At 38.7% G+C, this 24264-nt stretch overlaps 1 protein-coding gene across 1 annotated transcript in view; it reads right to left on the reverse strand.

Annotated features, from left to right (window-relative positions):
* Positions 1–2023: 2023 nt before the first annotated feature.
* The window catches only part of LOC130602622 (uncharacterized), a 187859-nt gene continuing 165618 nt past the window's right edge, over positions 2024–24264 (reverse strand). The window contains exon 2 of the mRNA XM_057415685.1: positions 2024–2392. Within this exon, the coding sequence (XP_057271668.1) occupies positions 2255–2392 (138 nt within the window). The 3' untranslated portion in view covers positions 2024–2254. The remainder of the gene's footprint in view (positions 2393–24264) is intronic.

The raw sequence follows: 24264 nt of genomic DNA on the forward strand, positions 1-24264 counted from the left end.
TGTGCGCTCGCAGCCCAGAAAGCCAACTGTATCCTGGGCTGCATCAAAAGGAGCGTGACTGTCGTGGTTTAAACCCAGTCAGGCAATTTGTTCACTCACTTCCCCCCAACTTCTTGCCCTCCCCCTGCTCCTGGAGGGACGGAGAGGAGAGTCAAAAAGAATGCAAGTCCCACATGTTGAGATAAGAACAGTTTAGTTACTAAGGTATAACACAAATCACTACTGCTACCACCAATGATAATAATGATAAAGGAAATAACAAGGGAAGAGAATACAACACCTCACCACCAGCCAACCGATAACTCGCCCCCCAGGCCCGACCAAGCACTGACCCATACCTCCTCCAACCCTGCAGTCTCCCAGCCCTTCCGGCTAACTCCCAGTGACATCCTGGGCATGACGTGCTGTGGTATGGAATAGCTCTTTGGTCAGTTTGGGTCAGGTGTCCTGTCTCAGTAGCTCTAAAGCTGCTGCGTCCATCTGGTCCATGACGCCAGGCTCCATCTCTTGTAACAGTCTTTCAGAGCAGGAGAGACTGTGTGCAGTGTTCACACTTGTGAATAACCTGGGCAATAGTGTCCATTGCTAAGTTCACCCCTCGATCATAAGTCCATCTCTATGTTGCATCTCTGCTCTGATGGCCTGAAGTGCCATGGGCCCACCAGGCTCAAAATAATTCACTGTCCCCTTCAGCAGTTTCTGCAGCTTGCTGATGGGGACTCCATACAGCTGCCTTCCATCTCCGATGCTTCCAAAGCACTGGAGGGGCCCAGTGGACTAGATACCTGCCCATACTGTCCCACACACCCTGCCACTCCTGGCTGTCCAGCCTTGGGGAGAACCTCTTGGTCCCCCTGCATCATCGTCTAACCCCAGACAAGACCCAAACCTGACTCTGCTTAACTTTTGAGATCAGACAAAATGGTTGTGGGTAGCACACAGTCTGTATGTGTGCCAACATGCTGATCCCCATCACAATCAGCAGGCAGGTCCCAAGGATACCCAAAGGCCATTCAAAACCTTCAGAACTCTCAAACGATGCTGCTGTACTTGTCACTGGGGCTGGTGTAGCTGCTGTGCTTGCCGGCTCTCCCACCACCAGCTTCTCTTTTCCTGAGTCCAGCTCCTCCTCCTCTGCCTTGCTGGGAAATGCTGCGTGGTCTCCTGCATCCTCCTGGGGCTCGGCGGGCAGCTTCCGGGGGATGCTTTCAGCCGTCTCAGGGCTGGGTTCGGCCCTGTTGGCAGATCCTCTGGTGTTGACCAACCAGGTGGCCTTTGGTAAGTGTATATCCCAATGCTTGAAAGTTCCCCCACCCATTGCTCTCAGTGTAGTTTTTAACAGCCTATTGTACTGTTTGATTTTCCCAGAGGCTGGTGCATGGTAGGGGATGTGATATACCCACTCAATGCCATGCTCTTTGGCCCAAATATCTATAAGGTTATTCCGGAAATGAGTCCCATTGTCTGACTCAATTCTCTCTGGGGTGCCGTGTCGCCACAAAATCTGTTTCTCAAGGCCCAGGATAGTGTTCCGGGCAGTGGCATGGGGCACAGCGTATGTTTCCAGCCACCCGGTGGTTGCTTCCACCATGGTAAGCACATGGCGCTTGCCTTGGCGGGTTGGTGGCAGTGTGATATAGTCAATCTGCCAGGCCTCCCCATATTTATTCTTCAACCATCGTCCTCCATACCAAAGAGGCTTTAACCGCTTGGCTTGTTTAATTGCAGCACATGTTTCACCCTCATGAATAACCTGGGCAATAGTGTCCATTGTTAAGTCCACCCCTCGATCACGGGCCCACCTGTATGTTGCATCTCTGCCCTGCTGGCCTGAAGTGTCATGGGCCCACCGGGCCAAAAATAATTCACCTTTATGTTGCCAATCTAAGTCCATCTGAGCCACTTCAATCTTAGCCGCTTTATCCACTTGTTGGTTGTTCTGGTGTTCCTCAGTGGCCAGACTCTTGGGTACATGGGCATCTACATGACGTACCTTCACCACCAGGTTCTGCACCCTGGCAGCAATATCTTTCCACAGTGCAGCAGCCCAGATGGGTTTACCTCTGCGTTGCCAGTTGCTCTGCTTCCATTGCTTCAACCACCCCCACAGGGCATTTGTCACCATCCATGAGTCAGTATAGAGATAAAGTACTGGCCACTTTTCTCGTTCAGCAATGTCCAGGGCCAGCTGGATGGCTTTCACCTCGGCAAACTGACTCGATTCACCCTCTCCTTCAGCAGTTTCTGCAACTTGTCATCCAGGACTCCATACAGCTGCCTTCCATCTCCGATGCTTTCCCACAATATGGCAAGAGCCATCAGTAAACAAGGCATACTGCTTTTCACTTTCTGACAGTTTATTATATGGTGGGGCCTCTTCAGCACGCATCACCTCCTCCTTTGGTGACATTCCAAAATCTTTGCCCTCTGGCCAGTCCATGATGACTTCTAGAATGCCTGGACGACTGAGATTTCCTATTCGGGTTCGTTGTGTAATTAGTGCAGCCCATTTACTCCATGTAGCATCAGTTGCATGATGTGTAGAGGAGACCCTGCCTTTGAACATCCAGCCCAGCACGGGCAGCCGGGGTGCCAGGAGGAGCTGTGCTTCAGTGCCAATCACTTCCGAAGCAGCTCAAACCCCTTCATAGGCTGCCAGTATCTCTTTCTCAGTTGGGGTATAGCTGGCCTCAGATCCTTTGTATCCCTGACTCCAAAAGCCGAGGGGTCGACCTCGAGTCTCCCCTGGAGCTTTCTGCCAGAGGCTCCAGGTAGGACCGTTCTCCCCAGCTGCAGTGTACAGCACATTTTTTACATCTGGTCCGGTTCGGACTGGTCCAAGGGCTACTGCATGAACTCTCTCGCGTTTAATTTGCTCAAAGGCTTGTTGCTGCTCAGGGACCCATTTAAAACCATTCTTCTTCCGGGTCACATGATAGAGAGGGCTTACAATCGAACTGTAATTTGGGATGTGCATTCTCCAGAACCCCACTGCACCCAAGAAAGCTTGTGCTTCTCTTATTAGTTGGTGGAGACATTGTTGTTATCTTGTTGATCACATCTGTGGGGATCTGTCTACGCCCATCTTGCCATTTTATTCCCAAAAATTGAATCTCCTGTGCAGGTCCCTTGACCTTACTCCATTTTATGGCAAAACCGGCTTTCAGCAGGATTTGGATTATTTTCCTCCCTTTCTCAAAGACTTCTTCCGCTGTATCGCCCCACACAATAATATCATCAATGTGTTATCCAACTGGATTTGCAGATACTTTTACATAAAGAAAATCCCTTCAATTCACAGTTCATTACCTTATGCCTCGCACTGGCTACCAGTTGCCTGAAGAAATTTTTTGTAGGGTAAGATGAAATTACTCCTTACGCCCAGCTCCACCACACCAAGGCTTAACATCTGTTTCTAAGCATTCATTTGCCTGGTGCTATGGACCTTACAGTTTGTAGGCCTTTACCAACTAGAAATTAGCAAAAACTTTCTGCCAAAAAAGGTGCTTATTAATGCTTATGTCATGGTTTAAATAGTCGAACTCTAGTTTACTACTTAATAAATCTGGCATTTCACTCACTTCCATTAACCAAGCACTCCATTTCTACCACAGAGTCACAGTGAGCCTAAAGGGAAGCAAAAGCAAATAGCTGAATGCCAGAAGAAACTTGGCACAGTTGCATGCTGTCACTTCATCTCTTCTGTCTGTTCACTGAAAAATTTATGTGCCCATTACTACCTGTGATGATTATAAAGATGTCATTTACCCAGTCTAAAGTGGATGTCAGAATATACATTGTCTTGATGACAGCAATAAAGAAATAAAAAAAAAAAAATCACTTCAGGATAAAAGTGTCTAAAATTGCCATGAAATTCCCATTACCTCTGGACTTCTGATAAAAATCACAACCTTAGCAATCAGTACATCTGAACCAGAAGCAAGTGAAGTATTAACTAGGCCACTAGTAAAAGGAAACCGACTCTAAAGTCAACAAGAAATCATCAAGAAAAGAACTGAAGTCTGGATTACACTTACAGATTAACCCCACGCAAGTAGCACAAGATTTGGCCCAGACTTCCTAAAACCATACATTAAATAAATCTGGCAGGAATCATTTAACATTTGTTTTTCTAATACTTATAAATTTGCTTTCACCATTGTATGCTGTATGGCGTGTTACAGTACAATTTTACGAAATTAAACCTTTCTGAGCAGGACCTTAGAGCCACAGAATTACCTTAAATAATGGCATGACGCTAGTTGAACTTACTCCCCTGCCTTTCTTGAGCTGTGATGCTAGTTTTATCCACCTGCAGGCAGTGCTGCAGGACTTAATGCTGCAAGACATGGCTGGCGCATACACTTGTGTTCTCTCTGACCTCTACTGTTTGTTTTTTTCCATGAAAAATATTCCTTTTTTTTGTTTCCATTCTAATGTAAAAATGAAAATTCAAAGTCTCTGGCATTGCCTATAAAAGATACAAACGCATACTACATATATGCAGATACTCCCATGCGTAGCAGTTATTGACTAGTCTCAATAACAAAGATAATTAGTGTTTTTACAGATGTTTCTTGCTAGTCCTATTTTCCCTATTCTTATTACAATATTTTCCTCTAAAAATAGATTTAATCCTTCAGGTTCCTGTTTTCAATATCTGCTTTCAGGGTAATTTTGGTTGTGTACTCACTTATTCCAGTAAAACACAAATTTTGCACCTATTTCCTCGTGGAGCAAAGCCTAGTGAGAACAAAGCACTGGAAGTTCTCATTACAAGAACACTCTCCCCAAAGCTTTACAAATGTGACAGTCCATATATTTCTCTTGACAAAAGGAAAAATAAAGAAAAAGAGACAGTAAATTACTGTAAAACCTCTTCTGAACTTTAAGCTATAATGCAAACACTACATAGGAAAATGCCTTCTTTACCTGAATCTTTCCACCTTTATATCTTACGTTTATATATGACCACACAGATGCCACAATAAAAATGACAATTTCAGTGTAAACACAAAGGTGAAAATCCACAAAAGATTTCTGAGAAGCTGTTCTTAGCTGTTATATATTACTCATAAGTGTATTGTACTTCACGTTTTCGTATGATACTGAGAACAGTTAACACTGGCAAAACTGTATGCTCTTGCAGGTAGCAAAAAGGGCTTTTTGTGTTCCTTGTCTGCCAGCAACATTACAACTGAACTACACTGCCTGCTGGATCATCATATGCCAGCTTTTCCTGTAGAAAACAACTGTAGGAAGCAAAATGTGAAACAGACAGACAACTCTAATATGAAGCATTAGATATTAAGTACACACTCACACATATATGCAGCTACTAATGGTTCTTCATCAATTGGATTGCAAGCTCAAGATGCACAAAACACAGAATATATTACCGTTTATTTCTTGTACTGCCAGAATGTAGCATATTGATTAAATAACACTTCTTCAATTTTATCATTATAAAACCAGAAAAGATCATACAAATTTATAACTTCTACATTTATAGCAATCCAATTAAATAAAGAACTGTTCTTCCCATTTTACAGAAGGACACTGGGCAGAGGACAGACTGAGAATGCTGTTAATTATAAAATCAAGTTTATGGTTGAGATGTGAACGAAATGCGTTAGTCTAATCTTACTTCAAGCACATACTACTTTTAGGAGGCACAAACTGAGAAATAACAAGATCAGCATTGCAATTCTGATGAATTACACATGGGTAACTTGAGAACATTTTGTGATGATCCGCTACAAAGTTCAATTGATAACTTTAACCCACTTGTCAGACTCTCACACCCTCATCCAGTTTGCCTCCACCAGTTGAGCAGAAGTTATCAATGGGCACCATTGACATCACACTAGCCAGCAGGAAGTCAATAATTTGATCTTATATGTTTAAAATACGGGCAGATTTTGACTGTTTTATTCTCCTACCTCATCCTTCATACACTGCCTCTCTTTTCCAAACCTCATCCTACAGGCAGGCATGCGCATATGGCTCCCAGACTGCTCCCAGCTCCAGGGCTTTCAAGATGGTGGAAAATGTCTCTTACTCTTTAGGTAACGCAGCGCATTTCTCATCTCAGTTAGGGACTCTGGTCTCAGCTCTAGGCCTGGTTAAGTCCTATACATTCACAAGCAGTAGGAAATTCAAGACAAATCAGAAAACCCCAGAACCAAGTCAAGATTCTTGAAGTCTGAGTGACTGTATTGTCTGACTTCTAAAGGTGCACCCTTCTAAAGCACTTGACTGGGGGTAGGGGTGCTGTTAAACAAGTCAGTAGACAGGTGACATAACTTAGGCTCTGTCTGGGTAGAAGTTATTTATCAGAATATGAAGGCTATGTGCTGTAGACACTGTTCTTTTGCCCTCTCTTTTCTCCCCAAAGTGAAGAGACAAAGAGATTTAGGTTGCTGTTCTCAGAGGTTTGTATAAGATCTGGGAAAACAAACTTTCTGTACATAAATGACAAGCCATTAGATACACAATCCTTATCCAGTCAGACAAGAAATCTTAGAAAAGCCTTAAGGGCTTTTGGAAACAACAGCCATTGCACCATAGCTTGTGAAAAACAGTACTACTACATTGAAAGAGAACCATGTATAGAAATGCTTTTATTGAGATTTTTTTTTATTACGTAATTCATCTTTGCAAAGTAGTAAGACAATATCTGCTGATACAAGTACTTCTGAATAAATCCCCATTTTTCATATTCCAACTCCATGCTGACTGACCTAAATGCAGTATTCAGAATCTGTATTGATGCACATTTCTTAGGCATTTCATACCCCCTCTTCTTACAGTATCCTCCTGCAGGAAATGTATCTACTCTTCTTGGCAATATGCTGAGACAGCTGTAATGACAGCAACAGGACTTATACCATCATTGCACATAATGGCTATTTCTAAATGTTGACATTCTGCTTGCATTTAAATAGACAGAAAAAAAAACCAAAACCCTCATGCTTAAAGTACTTTCTTTAAGCTGCCATTTAGCCATCATTCTGATACACCAGGAGAGGACTGAGGTAGACACATAGAACACTGTCTTATTTATAAAATCAAGTATACTGAGTATAAAATTTCTTTTTTAAAAATTTCCTCAGGGAAACAGAATTGGCAACATGGGTGTGAAAATGTTAACCTGGCTTAAGAGTACGTCCTGGGACAGACATTTCATCCAGAACTGCCCTGGGACTTTTACCAGGAGGCTTTCTACCAGTCAAACCTGAAAGGAAAGCTTTGCACTTAAACCGAGTTTGAAAGTTTTCTATTTCCTTTTAAATATAACGACTAGCTCAAAATCCACGATTTTCTGAAGAGCAGATATCAGATCCACAACGATCAGAAAAGTTGAGACTTAAGAAAAGGCTAAAACCTTTCCAATGTACCTTTACTAAGTCTCACTCTGCAGCACAGCTGACACCTGTCCCTCCCAAGTACGTGACGCTCTGTTTCGCATCCTGTTCCTATGACCAGCCCACATGGCTCAACAGTCTTTTCTGGCCTGCAGCCAGAGTTAGACTGCCAATATGCACCATGTACTATAAAGCTTGAAAGAAAATGTAGTCCTTGATATAAATACCCAGAAAACAAACCAAATTCACAGCACCAGCAACAATGGAAAATTCAGTATTTGTGGAATGAGCTTAAAAATATCACCATTTAGGGCAAAACAAATCAATTTGCAGCAAGATACCTTCTTCTTCATATTCCACTGAAAAATTTTGTATTCTATATTAAAGTTTCTATAAGAAAAGGGCTAGAAAGATAAGATTCAGTAACCTACCTACAAGTAAAAAAAAAAACACCAAAAAAAACCACAAAAAAAAAACAAAACACCAAAACCAACCAACCAAAAAAAAACAAACAAACCCCGAAGAAAACCAACCCCCCCCCAAAAATGAAACAAACCAAAATAACCATAGAAGGCAACATTGTATAAAACACCTAACACAAGGAACACAATTTCTCCAGAATTCTCCTTGCCATGCAACCTAGCTCCTTCTGAGTTTATGGAGAGCAGCTGCAGCTGGAGGGATGTCCAGCTCTCAGTAAGCAGCATCCTCAGTCCACGGAGCCAGGCAGAGAATACAGAGTCTTCCAACCATACCCAAACATAATTTGAGAACACCTGATACTACACTAACGAAGGATTTACCATTTCACTAATCCACAACGTTCTTATGTCATGTCTGAAAGATTGTATAAAGCTATCAAAAAGATTAATTCATCCATCAGTAAAGAGGTTTAACCTTTAAGGAGTAAGCAATCCTGGGTGTTTTTTTTTTTGCATAACAAACAACAGAGCATAATTCTGACTCTACAAGTCTAAAAGAGATGAATGGCATTTTCTAAATGAGAATGACTTCCCTGTTGTTCAGGAGAATCAATCTGCCTATGTAAGCTTCAGATTACCTTCAGGTATATGTCAAACTGCAACACCCACCTGACATTTGGGATAAACACCAAAAAGGTAGTGAGCACTCCTACTCAGACATGCAGCTATCATGAATACTCATGGAGACAGATCCCGTGCCAGTCAAAACCCTATAAACCGCAGCCAAGTAGGCAGAAGACATAATTATCAGAAGTTTTCAACCACAGAGCTTGAATCCTCTGGGGTTAGATCATCCTATTTGAGCTTTCACCTGCACAGAAAAAATTTACAGGCATGTGCATCCCAATAACGCTCTCATTTTTTTCACAGAACTCGATTAAAGCAATAAAAATGCATTTGCTGCTGAGAAGGGTAATGAGCATTAAGGAACTTTAGTTTACTCCCACTCAGAAAGACAATGTGGCAAAACTTGGCACAATGCCAAAATTAAAAAAAAAAGGCCATACTGGAGCTGTCTAGAGGGGTTGGCCAATTCATTGCCTCTGATGGGATCAAAAGTACAAGCCAAGGGAGTGGAATAACAAAAGAGAAAACACACATATCCTTGACTCTTTCTCCACGCTCAAGCATTTTCAGATTAGACAGGTGTAAAACCATATTCAGTTCAGTTGCTCAGTAAGGCTTTGCAATGGGTTTATACTCTAAAAACACATCTGCTCCTCCCTTTAGCCTGTGTGAACTTCCAGCACTCACGGTGTCCCCTGGAAGTGTGTCCCAGAGCTCAAACACCAGTGGGGTGAAAGGCCACCTCTCCTGTTTGCATTGAGCCCTGGCTCCAGCAAGCTGGCTCCTACACTCAAAGCAGTAGTGAACAACTGATTCCCCATCTACCCTCTTTACAACACCACCTTTTTAATTGATTGATTGATAAATATTGAATGGATATTTTTTTGGAACTATCTGCTGCAAGTCCAAACTCTTGCTCCCAAATGGTAACAATGAGCTCAGAGATGAAGCTGTAATTATTCCTCCATGTGCATCTTTTGCCAATTATTTATACTGAATTTCATTTGGCATTTTAATGGCAATCACTCTCTCAGGGTCTTTTGCAAATCTTCCTTGTCAGCTCTTATCTTTAGTACACCTTAAACAACTTACTAGCATCTCTAAATGTTCTCATCTCCTGAGTATGCCTATTTTCCAGATCATTCATGAATATAATGAACATCAGAGATCCTGATGGTGACCTGGTGAGGAACTCCTTCCCTCATGAGGACTGATTCTAGACTTCTAATCCCTGTTTCTTACTTTCTAATCAATTATTTGTCCATCTAAGGATTTCTTTGCTAAAGTCCCAGCTGCCTAACTTCCTTGAAACACATCAGTGAGAAATTTGGCCAAAAGCTATCGATGCATAATCCTTCTCAAAAATCCCCATTGTTTGATGCCCAATAAACCATGTGAAACAAGAGAATCCATACTAAAGTTACAGTGGCTTTAACTGGGACATATATACCAGATACTTGTATCATCATGAGATGTGGTAAAGCTTTATCACTATGGTCTACAAAAGCAAAAAAAAAAAAACAAACCAAACAATAGTGCCTTTAAGTCTCTGAATCTCCTGCAGCAAGATTTTCATACAAAAATACTCATTTATCTTAAATCAGAGAAGGGGTTGTTATTGTTTCCTTAAGAAGTTTGCTGCTGGATATCCTCACAGAATGCTTTGATGCATCCAAGAGACACCATATACAGTTGAAAGCTTAGAGGTACAATTAGTTTCACAGATTGAAAAAAATGATACCCTATGAACTAAGGGCAGGTTATTGTTGAGTGATTTTTAGAAAGTATTTATTAATAGTGAAAATCAGATTTGAAGGCAGGCATAAAATTTAAATTATTTTCAACCTGTGAGATGCATGTTTCTAGAATTACTTGAATCATACATGAATAAACAGAATCTCTAGATATTTATAGTCTATGCAAATATGCAGCACAAATGAAAACAGATATACTCATAGGTATATATATGTATGTAAAGAGAAAAGACTATGTGCACGTGATTACACTAAAGAATGCAACAGTTAATTAACACCAAATCTCAGATTACCTTCAGGTGAAAAAGCATACTTGGACTAAACAGTTTATTGCACAGTGGTAATAGCTTCCTACATAGTATTGGCTTATGTCACTACCTATTCAATCACAAACTGATTTCTTAATTACCTAATCTCTTGAGATGGTTTCAGGTCTGAATTTTAACTTCTATCTCCTGCATAATAACCATTGTCATTCAAATGAGAACCAGGGAATTTCTTATGATATGTCAGGGCACAGTGAGCACAATTACCTTCAGTTAATACACAACCGGTATCTTTCCACAACAGGTTTCTTGTGCTAAATACAACTACTCTTCTGTCAGCAAAAATGGGTAAAAAAACCTCCCCATAAAGCAAGAGTATTATTGCAAGATAACAGAATCAACAATGGTTCTTGATAATTCAGTTGTCATACAGGATACTGGAAAACTTCAGAGCTATTGGCATCTAATCTCTTCCTATGCAGTATGAAATGCTGAATCCATTATTTAAACACTACAGCTGATTAAATAAAGCAGGATTTTTTACTATTCCCTTCTGCTACTGATTATTTTACATATGCAAAGCAGCATATTCAAACCAACTCATTCACATGTGCATATTTTTCTCAAGTCAGAAAGACCTACTTTTCTTTCCTGTACAACTCAAGAAGAGCCTGTGGACTTAAACTAGAAATGGAAAGACTGAGTTACTGTGATTCTGTGACTCAGTCAAAATCTGACCATTTCAGGCTGGACATAAGTTGATAATATTCATCTGTCTGAAAGAGAAAACAATCCTTGACATACCTTGAAATTTCTATCAGGTTTTTTAATGCCACTTTATCTGGTTATACCCGACTCCCTACATGATACAGCAAGTTTCCTTAAAGAAAAGATGAAACAGCTTATTCTGAATAGACAAAAGAAAAATTACAAAACAAATCCCATCCCCTAAAGTGAGTTCATTAAACGTTCTCTTTCTAAATGCAGCACATTAGAAACAATGTACAGCATTTTGCTGATCCTATGACTTTGGGTTGGGTGACACCGGCCACCTGCTCCTTCACCACCCCTCCTTTTTCCTGAAAGATGTTTTTATTACATTCTGATATTGTCCAAGCAAGCCATAAATGAAGACCACTAAATAAATTTGCTTGATAAATTTACACAAGGTTTGAAAGTTTAATGTAACTGCCAAAAGATTTTTGGAGTGCTGGGAGAATTAATCTTACTATTCATTACATTTATTGATTCAAATAAAGCTTCCGGACGTCAGCATAGGTGCCACTGCTAAGAAATAAGAAGTTTCCAGGAAACCTGTACGTAATTCTAAAGTGACTGCCAGCTTGGGGATGGGAATACGGAAGGAGAGTGCAATCTATATACCAATAAATGCAGTACTAATACGTTATCATCCACTACTTGGGATGGTTTCACTAAGATGTGTTTCTATAACCAACTGAAGATGAAACTACATCTTCAAGCCTGTAAAAGAGACAGTACTCATAACAGATTTTTCTCTTTAAAGATTTTTTTGAATAAAATTAGGGATGAAAGAAACAATAAGGAGCTTCCATATCCAAAGGCTGGGTTTTATTGTTTTTTTTTTTTAAATTAGAAGTTGAAACTGGTGGAAGGTAAAGCTGAACAGCTATCTCCAGCCATTAGATCATTCTGTGCTAAATAAGTAGGAAGAGTCTAGTTTTGGTGCTACTTCTGCTCTCAAGTATAAGTGATGGCTTTTGATGATGGAAGAAAACAGTGAATGTGAGTTTTATAATTCATGTGCTACACTTGGTAGAGCAGACCTGAGATTAAATGAGGATCTCAGAAAAATAATGCAGTAATTTTATGTAAGATAACCATTAAAATATCCACATTATAATGAGTACCATCTGACTGCAGAAATAGACTCTGGTTCAGCTGCAGAGAGAAGTACTTCCTGGGACATAAATTTTATGGAAGTGTTATGTGATGACAAAACCAGAACTCTCAGCATAAAAAGTGGAGTCTGCTCCACACTAAACAAGTTGCTACATATAAGTGAGTAACTGGAATTTTTTGCCCCCATAGCTTATCACTGCAGTCAGGGAGTGAGAGAAGAAAAGGGAGAGTGAGTGAGAAAGTTCTTACAGTACCTACAAAGTTTGTTGCAACTCTCAGTTTCTTAAGTATGATTTTTATTTGCACTAGTGTGCTAATAAATAAGAGCAATACCAACAACAGATCTACAGAAAGACCTGTTTGGAATACCCGTAATGCAACCTAGAAGTCTGGGCACTAAAAATATCACAAAAAAAAGGAACAAAACTTAACAGATTCAAAGATTCACCTGTACATCCTGAAAGGAATACCCAGAAGGAAAAAAAGAAAACCATCAGAGAGACTTCATACAGATATGGACTTGCCATGACATATTAGCCTATTTTATTGGGGAAAAAATCTTATATTGAAGAAAAATTAAATGTAGGTATCAATCATAATCAAAAAAGAAACAGAGGCAAAACAGAATGACCTTCACTCAAAATCCATCTTGGACTTAGATTCTTGGAGTTTGTTGTTAAACCTTCTTTCAGTTATATTCCTCCATTCGTTGGAAACATACTACATCCACAAACCCCTTTGTTTTTCTCTAGTGCACATAATTCAACAACATTTACATTTTCACCCACAAAGAAACATCATCAAGGCTTGCAAATTGTTTCTTTTTAAATGAACCTAAGCAAGTCCTGAGAACCCTCAGCTTTCTGCAACACGCACAGGCAGACTTCATCTTGCTTGCACTGCTGTAACTTGATCAGAAAATGACAACCCAAGAGAGAGTACCTAACACAGCACAATCCCCAACCCCAGCAGCACACCTGCAGGCCAAAACACTTCAGCGCTTGTGCCACTTTGTATTTCCACAGAAATAAAGAGCAACACGTGTCCTAGACTTGAGGTGTTCCTCTCTCAGAAAGTCCAAAAATTAAATCTAAAACCAGATTCGCCATATACACAGGGGTTTTTTTGATTGTGATTTGTTTTGGGGTTTTCTGGTTGGTTTGTTTTGTTTTGTTTTTCCCTCCATTCTTAAGCTATGGATGGAAACTGGACAACATTTAAATACAGAAATGTTCAACTCAGACTGAAAACATAACTGGCTGAAATGACTTAAAATTCGCATAAATTCTCTTGCATAACTTGTTAGGCAGTTGGGGTGACAAACCAGGGGTTTTGTGTTGGTGGTTGTGTTTTGGGTTGAGTTTTTTTCATTGGATCAAGGAGGAGAAAGTAACCTCAAATGGTGAAAGCAAGAGATTGAAAAAACAAAAAAGGCACAGAACAAAAACCAGATTGCCGCCCTTAGAATATCCACACAGTAATGACAGGAAATAACCGATAAAGATCTTTAACTTATGCAAAACCATGCAGCTGGTAAGATAGTATTTCTAGAACCTTTTCTCTTTGCTCTCAGATGACAGCTATGGACCAAGATCATCTCTCACAATAAAATATCTAAGTCTTCTTGGTATTGGTCATGCTGCTCACAAATGTATTTTCTGGGAAGTTGAGCACGTGTGAAGACTCAAGCATTTCCCTGACACCCTGGTTTTGATTATCTGAACAGATGTGCTATTTATTACCTACAAATAAAGACAGGAGAGTACTATCCATTCACTAATGAACAGAGCAACTGGTGAGAAAAATACTTCCCATAAAAATTAGATTTTATTTTATACCTGACAGTAGCGTACAATCCAATCCAGTGGAACAATTGAGAATTTTTTTCTACCTTTAAGAAGCAAATACATAGAACAAAAGCTCATGCAAATGGCCTTTTCTGTGTCTCTTCTGTGTCATCACTTGACTTTGCAAATTAATGCTATTTTGAGACATGCTGCTAAAACAGTTGCATAAAAAGTAGTTTAAACTTTCTAACTAGGTCAATTCTAACCCTGTTTCCTCCACAAAAATAATTTACTGCCTAGATAATACCCAGAATATTAACCTATAGGACAACAGGATCAACTTGTTAAATTTTCTATACAAGCTTTCATTAGTTCATGATGCCAAGAAGGTGTTGCTGCTCTACTCCTGCCACAAATCAGAGTTTACTACTGACAGATTGTTTGACTACCCCTTGTAAAAGAAAGCTCAAGTACAGTCACAAAAACATATGCGGTATTTTTCTTGCCTATAAGCTAGACCTTACAGGTTCATGGAACAAACCTTGATAGAAGGAATATCAACCAAGAGACAGCGTGCTAAAAGATCACCTATTAAATAGAAGGGGGAAGTTGGAGCCAGAAAAACAAAACCCAACAGAAAACCAACAAAAAAATCACAAAACCTATTATCACCAAAACATCTTTGTGTTGTCATTTGTGTATATTTAGATATCCGACAGAGAATCAATAGCATGAAGGCTAATTAATCAGGTTGACTGACAAGGGAAATAGTTGCAAATATAGTCACTTTATGCACTGGAATTAATTGCATTAAATTTTAGATGATACTACAAATAAAGCTCAGGTTGTACTCCTGATACTATCCAGAACACCAACTGTAAATCTTTTATAACATTTAATAACCCATATTCCCCAACAGAGCAGCATTAGGAGCCTTTCTGGCAACCACCCGAAGAGCAAACACTTAAACATCACACTCAGAAAATTAGTTAACATGAAACCCCTACCTTTTGTCAGTGGTTCCAGAAAATAGCTATTTCACCAGTGAAATTCAGAATCAGGTCAACATTTCAGAATGGTGCCATTCCTAGCACTTTGTCTCTACCTCTCCCCTCCAACGTGCTGTGCCTTCCACCATCAGATAATTCCCATTTAAAACATAGCAAGAGGAACACTGTGTCTAAAGCATTTAAGACAATTCACACTGTTTTCCTCATGTTTTCCTCATTTCTATCCTTGCTGTGGCTTTTCTCCTCACCTATAATTGCCAGCTATAATCTTATAATCTTACACACCACAATTTAAACCGGATAAACAATACTTTCCTATCAGATCCAAACAGAGAAGAAAAGGCTAGAAGGGAATACTACTTTAATCAGTTTGGACATCACCTGCAAACCATAGTAAAGAATGTCCTAGCTAGAACAATGGTGGTATTTGCTGAAATCTGTATAATCTTGATTTAAAAGCATCAAGTAATTATCTCATCTTCAAGCTGTTTTTCAAATACTTCCTTCTTCCTATCTGTTTCTATTCTGTATTTGTCTGACTTCAGCCTCCTGCTGAGGATCTTGTCATGATCCTTTCTGTCACTCCAGGCTGCCTCCAATTATCAAGCATCTTATTCAGTCTCTGCACCTCCCCAGTTCTCTTCACTAAGCTGTCAGGCAAGAGTCATCTCCTTGGAAACTTATGTTCCAAAGACATTCAATCACTATAACTGCCCCAAAACCACATTCTAAGTGACTAAACTGAAGAAAATTAACACACGTGCTTCTTCATATAACTTTCATAGAATGTACACTAAAGACAACTGTCTTCCTTGAATCAAACAGATAAATCAAAAACGACATAAAAAACCCACAGGAAATCTCACCTTTCAATCCTGGGTGGACATGGCCTCCAGTAAAAACTCCAGATGAATATACTATATCCCTTCTGCTTCTCTGAGCAATCTTATTCCACAGCTTCTTTGGTTCTGGCTTGCTAGCTGGACCTTCTTCTACATATGTGCAGAAGAACCCAATGCATATCCATTACAGCTTTTACTCCCTCTCCACAGTATTCACTGTGTTACTTTTAGTTCTGAAGTCAGTAAGAAGACATGCGTCAGCTCTGTGAAAGAGAAAGTCAAAATAAGCCAGGGTACATGGACACAGAACAGGATGGTCAGCTTCATAGATCCTGATCGCGCTGCCAGGGTGACAATAAAACATCGAAAGCTGAAATGATCAGAAGAGTAGCTTGAAGAAATACGACAATCCATAAATTCAGGTCACTACTGAAAAAGTGTTTCAAAAGCATGAAAGCCATCAGAAAAGAGAATAATATTCAAAGAGAAATCAAGATCACGTACCAGATACGCAATTAAGTTGGTTACAGAAGAGATGCCCAGTGCAGAACTTGTTAGCCAGAGCCATTCCAAGGCAAGTACCTTGTAAAACGCTCATTAAAGGTCAAATGAAGGAATTCACCCCTATTCTCCCCCAACCATGTCTTTTTTAGACATTTTAAACTAGCAGCAAGCCATTATGAAAATCCTTGCAAATCTTCTAGAAAAAGAGTTCTGCTTAGTGCACTGTTCTTCAGGCGTGGGGGAAAAAAAAAAAAAAAGGCAAAACCAAACCAAAACTAAACTCTTACTAGTTTTCATTAACTAAAAACTTAAAACCACGTGGTTTATCAGTAAATCCCAACTGATACTTAAACAGACGTGGTTTATCAGTAAATCCCAACTGATACTTAAACAGACGTGGTTTATCAGTAAATCCCAACTGATACTTAAACAGACGTGGTTTATCAGTAAATCCCAACTGATACTTAAACAGATGTCCAACATCAGGATATAGAAAACGTGAAAGGAACGTTTCTTGTACATTCTCATCAGAACAGAATGCACTGTAAATAAAGATAATTCTGGGGAGGCATTTCAAAAAATACTAAAGAAAACAGAAAATGCGAGACTTGTTCTGTTTCAATATTACTCTTTTTAATGAAGCTGGTAATAAAAATATGAAAATTAGTTAAAATGTCTTAAAAATATTTAAAAAAATGGATCTTGAAATAGTAATGAGTTAATCCAGGAAAAACTAAGCGAAATGTACCTTAACACATTTTTAACATCCAATTAATGCACAGCTGACAATTTCTACGGAGCCACAGTTCTTCACGCACATACCACAGGCAGATGGCACAGCAGTGCACATCTGAAGTCTTACCAGACAAACAGGTAAACTTTAGGCACACTTCAAAACCACCAGAAGTGATTACAGAAAAGTTGAGGATGAATTAACATAGACTCAGTCTGTCAAGTGAGGCCAATGACATTTACACATTGTCTTCTTCGCCTGCAGACCATATGGAGCATGCTGAACCAACAGTTACCACAACTTGCAATTTCTTTTATATAACACTATGACCTGAGGGCTATTTCTTTCCATATCAGGGCACTACCACATTGGGCACAGCTCAGACAGAAAGCAGCAGCCCCCAGGACAAGGGGGAATGGCTTTAAGCTGACAGAGGGGAGATTTAGATTAGGCACTAGGAAAAATTTCTTTGCTATGAGGATGGTGAGACACTGGAACGGGTTGCCCAGAGAATCTGTGGCTGCCCCATCCCTGGAAGTGTTCAAGGACAGGCTGGATGGGGCTTTGAACAACCTGGTCTAGTTGAAGGTGTCCCTGCCCATGACAGGGTAGTTCGAACTAGATGATCTTTAAGGTCTTTTCTAACCCAAACCATTCTGTGACAACCCTAAAATAATGGGTTTTGCCAGTCTGGGTAGCTGCAGTGGGCACAGATGCCTCCAGCTGAACAGCAGAGAGCTGCTGTACAAGCAAATGCAGAAGCAGAGGATGAACTGGGCCAATGAGTTTATTTTTTCAATCACTTTTAAGAAAAAAAAAAAATTGCAACACTTTTCATAGATAAATAAGAAACAGCCGTGGTCTAAATGGAGAGAAAACTGCAGTGCTATGGCTAAAAAACCTTAGGAACACAATCTATAATGAGTTTTGCTGGTAGGGAAGAACAGCAGAACAGTAGAGCTCCTTTAACCATGGAAGGACATCATCCCTGAAATAACTATTCAGGTTCCAAATTACTTTAAATCCATAGATATGCAGGAAATCATGCCTGAACCAAGTATTCAGCTTCCAAATTACTTTAGATCCACAAATACGCTAGAACTGCTATAAACCTTCAGCAGCTATTAGGAATTAGGTTTTTAAACTCATCTCTATGACAAAGAACTAAGATGCTTATTTAAAGAGCTGGTGTTGAAGAAAAATAATCCCTACTTGTTTGATGCAAAGAAAATGGGAGCCACTTGAATAGCATACAATATTCCTCAACTACTGTTCATATGTTTAAAAATTCTAATAATCATGAAGTTCAACAACAGCTCATGAGAAAACTGATCCTGCTCCTAAATATATTCAGCAGTATGTAATAAAACTTATCTAAACAAAATTATCCACAAAAAGATACAGTAAAAGATTTAAAAAATGAAGTCTCACAGTGCTGAAAACATCAGATTTACAGTTACTAGTGCAATCTTAGTTTAGCTCTGATGTATACATTTATCATGAAACCATCTGGAATCATATTCCTTTACTCTGGAAGGCTCCTGCCCTAGGCTCAATACCAAAGAGCAAAGAAAAAAGAAGTGGTACATCCAAAACTTCTGAGTGCTTGAATGCCTAACTTAAAAAACTTTGATTATAGCCTTTGTACAAAATGTGCACATACCTATACAGGCATGTATCAACTCTGTGTCAAATGTTTCACAGTTCAAAGAGAAAGATTCCTCCTGAAAAAGGCTGACTCTCCAAGACTCACTTTCCATCAAAAATATTCACCAACATCCTCCTCTGGTTAACAGTGCTATGAAAAAGAAAAACCATCATGAACTGCACAGAAGCTTTTCTCCGGACAAGTGACGTTTAGCCCACTGTTCCTTCACATCTCTGGCAACCTTCTTAAGCATGCTAACATTAATAAAAACATTTAAGGTAAAAATTCTTAGAAATATGTCAAGGACTGGGGAAGAAAGTCAGCATTTGAAAGGAAAATCCATTAAAAGAAATGAAAAACAAGATTTAAATCAATTATGATCCTCAAATTGCAGGACAGCAAAATTGCCTTTTAAATTTGCCTGTAAAAAGAAAAAACAAACATAATGGAAAGAATTAGGAGAAACAGAGACCTTCCCAGTATGTTTCCTGACCCAAAGTATCTGAAAGTCTCTTTTAATTTAACAAACATACATAAGATTGAGAAATTCAATTACTTTTTCCAAGTACACTGGCTTCTAGGCATTTTCTCTATTGAAATCCACATACTTCTGTTTCCCTGACACGTATGTGCATGCACATGTGTGTGAGGGAGGAAAAGGAGGCTACAACATTAAAGGTATTTGTTCAAAAAATTTTTCTTCTCTGTTTTCACCCACCAGGCTTCCCTGTCTTTAGGCTCAGAGGTTTTGGTTCATCAGGACAGTGGTCAAGAAACTCCTTAAGTACTCACCCTAGAGCAGTAAGTTTAAGCAAGAGAGAAAAGAGTAAAGCAGGCTACAAAGTGCAAAGGTTCAGAAGTTTTCAGAAGAGCAATTGCTTAATGGATCACATCAGTAAAGAGGAGAATGATGCTAGAAACTCAGTCTTTGACAGTGAAAGGGTGACATAATGGTAGTGCAATCGCAATTACAAAAGGGCTGGGAGCCTGTTTTCAGCTGACATAAATGCAACAGCTACTTGACTGCACATCTGGCAAGTATTTACTATCTCATTTTAATATTTGTTACCAACAGTAATTCGTTAGCTCGTTTCTTTAACAAAGTACCTGGTTCTCCTATACAGCAATAATCTATAAAAGACAGAAAACTAAAACATATCTGGATATCTCGAAATCCTAGCGCAACAAATCTAAAACTGAATCTATAACCACCAGCACTATGGACTTCACCAATGTCCTGGGATTTGAGACACTCATCTCTTTGGGGGAAACAATGAGAATTTCTCAATCTTACAATAAGTTTTAGATCCACTGCTCAACTTTCCAGAGATCTAAGCAGAGTCTCATGTAATGAGCTAAATCCAGAAGGTGCTGTCTTAAGAAATAAATTACAATCTGGCAGATCCTTTCATATTTCTATCAAATACAAGATACAAAGGCTTCAGTTAATTATTAAGGATTGCTGAAATCATGCAAAGTATCAGAAAAATCAAAGGTAGGGTTATCCTTCCTAAAAGGGAGAATAAAAAAAATTAACAAAATCACTTGATGGCACTGGGGGGGGGGGGAAGTTGGAAGAAATCATAGAAATCATGCCTGTGCTTAACTTAAAAACTATAAACTTTGCAGACTGGGGTTCCCAAAATATAAATTAAGTGATGCTAATGTATGGCAAATACATAAGCCCAGCTATAGTTGGACCCTATTAAATATAGTATTGAATGTTTCATTGCATGCATATAAATTAATATTCCACATATTAATTAGAATAATTTTAACTAGTGCTTACATTACAAAACTACTACATAAATTAAAACCAGCCTGAAACCAAATTAAAATTCTGAAATTTAAGAATGGCAATTGTCCAGGTTCAAAAAGCATGTTTCCTAACAACTGGCTAAAAGTATACAAAATAAAACGTAGTTCAGACACCAGAAGTTACTTTTTCTTATACATAGTTAGCTATTTTAATGAGGATGTTTCCTTCGGGAAGATGTACTGTAACTTGAGCAGTTTTTAAGTAAAAGGCTAATGAATACAGAGCATGAAAAACAACCCTATACTGGTAGAGACAAATTATCTCATTAAGCCTGGTGACACTCCTGGATTCAGTTATAACAGAACCGCACACCTCAGTACTTCAGCAACCTTTAATTGACTTATTTTCCCAGGCATCATCAACTGTTAAAAGGAATGAAAGTTTCATAATGTGAATGCATAAAACTCATTTGAGGAGAAATCCAGGGTTGTTTTCAAATCAGGAAAACAAAACTTTATGACTTACTAAGAACAGAACAAGCAATTATTGTTCTGCTTAGAAATATAATGTTAACATGAAAAATAAACAAAGCCTCTAACGCTAAGATGGACCCATCCACATGATTTCCTTATAATCAGCCTCCCAAGATTACCTGAAAGATACTTGAACATGTTCAAAAAAGTCAAACTTGATTAGAACTAGGCTAATTAACTTTTCAAACAGGGAAGATCAAAATAAACAAGGAAGAAATGTAAACAAAGTATGTGCACAGCTCTCTGCCCAGTCACTGCATCTTCCCAGGCAGAACCTTGCTTCTATGCAATTTCATGACCTGTGGGAAGTGAACTCTGCTCACTCTTTAGAGCTCAGGAAGCTCTCACACCTCCACTCTATGTTTGCAGGCAGCTAGCTTCACTAAGCAAAAAGGAAGAGAATTGGGGCCACTCCTGATGCTAAGAAGCATACCCTATTTCCAGCTGAGATTCAACTCAGTCCTAGGAAGTATTCCTTAAGGTTAGCATGATTAGGTAAATATATGACAGGTGGAGACCGAACAGATTTACACAGGGAGCTCTGAAGTGGTCTTCAGTTTGTGCTTGAACATGATCTGAAGCCTGAGCTCCTGAACAAACCTCATCTGAGGCTTGAAAGTGCAACACTGCTCCCTCTAACATCACACTAGTATTGGCAATGGAGGTTTGATAATGGAACAAAGAGTAGCAGCTACAGGGGAAAAAGACATTTTTAGTGAGCAGTGTTTTCTGACTCAATTCTTGTATCTCCTATTTGCTCTCCTCGCCAAGTGTATGTTCTGGCAAGAAAACTTCTTTCCCAGAATGCTGCTTGCATCACATTACTAATATATCTGCTTCATGCCAAGTCTTTTTTCATCCTAATGCAAAATTCTTCATTAAATGAAAATGCCAAATGATCTATTTTTCTTTAGAGGTGAGCCAAATCTGCATACTTGATTTCTTAATTAACATTATCCATTTATACCAACTGCAGATTCCGATTTTACCCTACCATGATATGCTCTTCTTCATCAATCCTGCACCAAAGACATTTAACTCTCCAAAGAATACAAAAAGGAATATGTCTACTTATATATAAAGTACCATTTTGTGCAACTACAGCAATAGATTTTATCTCCCCCCCCCTTTTTTTTTTTTTTTTTTTTTTTTTACAACTCACCAATAATAGCTGTATTTTCAGTAATATAGCTGAAATAGTTAGCTAGGACTAATATATATTCTGAAATAAAACATAAGCTATTTCATCCATTTTAACTCTAAGACCAGAACCAAGTTCCGTAGCTATAGCTATGGTCTGCTCCTTGAAGCAGAATACTGTTCACAGGCCTGTTACATGTGGGAATAATCTTCCTAACTTCCATGCTTCTGAAAATAAATCCTACTGGCAACACTTCTGTCATAAAAATTCTAAAATTCCTCTAAACACATCATATATTATGAAACCTCTAAGTGAGGCAACGGTTCAAATCCTGGCCCTAGCAGAGATTTGAAAATCAGGCCTATACTGTAAGCTTTTGAAAGTATCTGCTTACTTATCTTATCTGATAATTAATATTTTCTTCTTTGCACAACCAAAAGACATCCACAGAAAACACACCAGTACTAAAAAAGCAAACAAGAAAGAAAAGAAAATACCACAGTGGATATTAGCAAGAAATTGACAAAGCTCTCTTAATATCAGCCTGACCATTTGGCTTCAAATATGGGATACACATAATAGGTATTATATTATTCTTAATTATATTATAGTTAATTCTCTTACCTCTTACCATCAGTCTCTTTAGTGCCACCAAGACATATATAAAAATATGCTGTAATCAAATATATAATGTGTAGCAGTACTAAAAACATATTGTGTTTTTACGTTGTCTTGAAGCAGGTATTATATCAGACCAAAATAATCCGATCAGCTGATGTATTTAAAAGTATTAAAGAGAAGAAGAAAGCTTTCTACAGCCCACTTTTATCAGGATCTGCAGTTCTGATCTTCTCTGTGTGTGACAGGAGACATTAGAAAAAAGTTACATGCCCCATGCCTGCTTAAAGTGATCTGTCACAGACATGTCCTTTAGATAAAGCAGATAATGCCACCATCATTTATTCCATAGCCTTATCAAGGTCTTCATGGTCTTTAAATGTTTAATGTCCATGTGGTTTTCCTCCAGGCAAGTAGGGTACCCTTTAATGACAACCAACTCCAGTCAACCTATCAAGTTATTTAAAACAGGAGAAGAAGATTTTCAGGTGTTTCAAAACGTCCTACACCTGAATATCTACTCATATTTTAACCCAAGCCTATTGTACATCATCTGGTTTACATTTTAAAATTTCAGACATTTCTCTGAAGAATACCGAAATGCCTTATAGGATAAGCTTTGAGAAATTGATGAAGTAAGCTGAGTCAAATACCTATTTACAGACAAACTCAAATCAAGAGCTGTGAAGCCACATACACTCAAGTAGCATAAGAGAAGCCAGCTTCTCTTGTTTTTACTCAACAGAACTGCTTTCTGAGAGGCATACATTAGACATCTCATGGATTTTCTGCTTCACAAATAGGAATAAATTACAGTGTTTCCAAAGAGAACACACAGAGATATGGGTATGGCTTATATACATAAATATATAAGCTTGTTTATAACAGTGCTTGTTTATGTAACCATATATATATATCTTCTTGTTTGTTATGCTACCTGACCATCTGAAAAACACTGAGACAAGTAAAAAGTTTTCAACAACAGCATGAAATGTACCACAAATATATTAATTCTTTTTCCTGGTTTCCTTGTTTAAATGTATTGCATGACAGATTTTGTGTTCCACATGTAACACAAAAGACCATAGTTATGTCAGTTAAAGTTTCTATGGAAATTTAGAAGTTAGACCCCACAATTTTTATTGTGTTTTCTTGGAATTTGAACTTTAACACTGTTAATACATTTTCTACTTCTAATTTAATTCAGAAAAAAGAGTTTAACCTGAAGCCAGGATTAAAAAATAACAAAAAACCCATATCCAAAATTTAATTTCTTGCAAGCTCATATAAAGTTGTCTATAATGCCTTTTGATAGATGAAACTTTTCATCCAAGTTGCAATGAATCAAAATAAATATTGGAATTTCCTGCAG

This window comes from Pezoporus wallicus, unplaced genomic scaffold (genome assembly GCF_028554395.1).
Source record: "Pezoporus wallicus isolate ANWC-B61680 ecotype Strahan unplaced genomic scaffold, APGP_CSIRO_Pwel_v1 contig_736, whole genome shotgun sequence".
NCBI classification, from domain to species: domain Eukaryota; kingdom Metazoa; phylum Chordata; class Aves; order Psittaciformes; family Psittacidae; genus Pezoporus; species Pezoporus wallicus.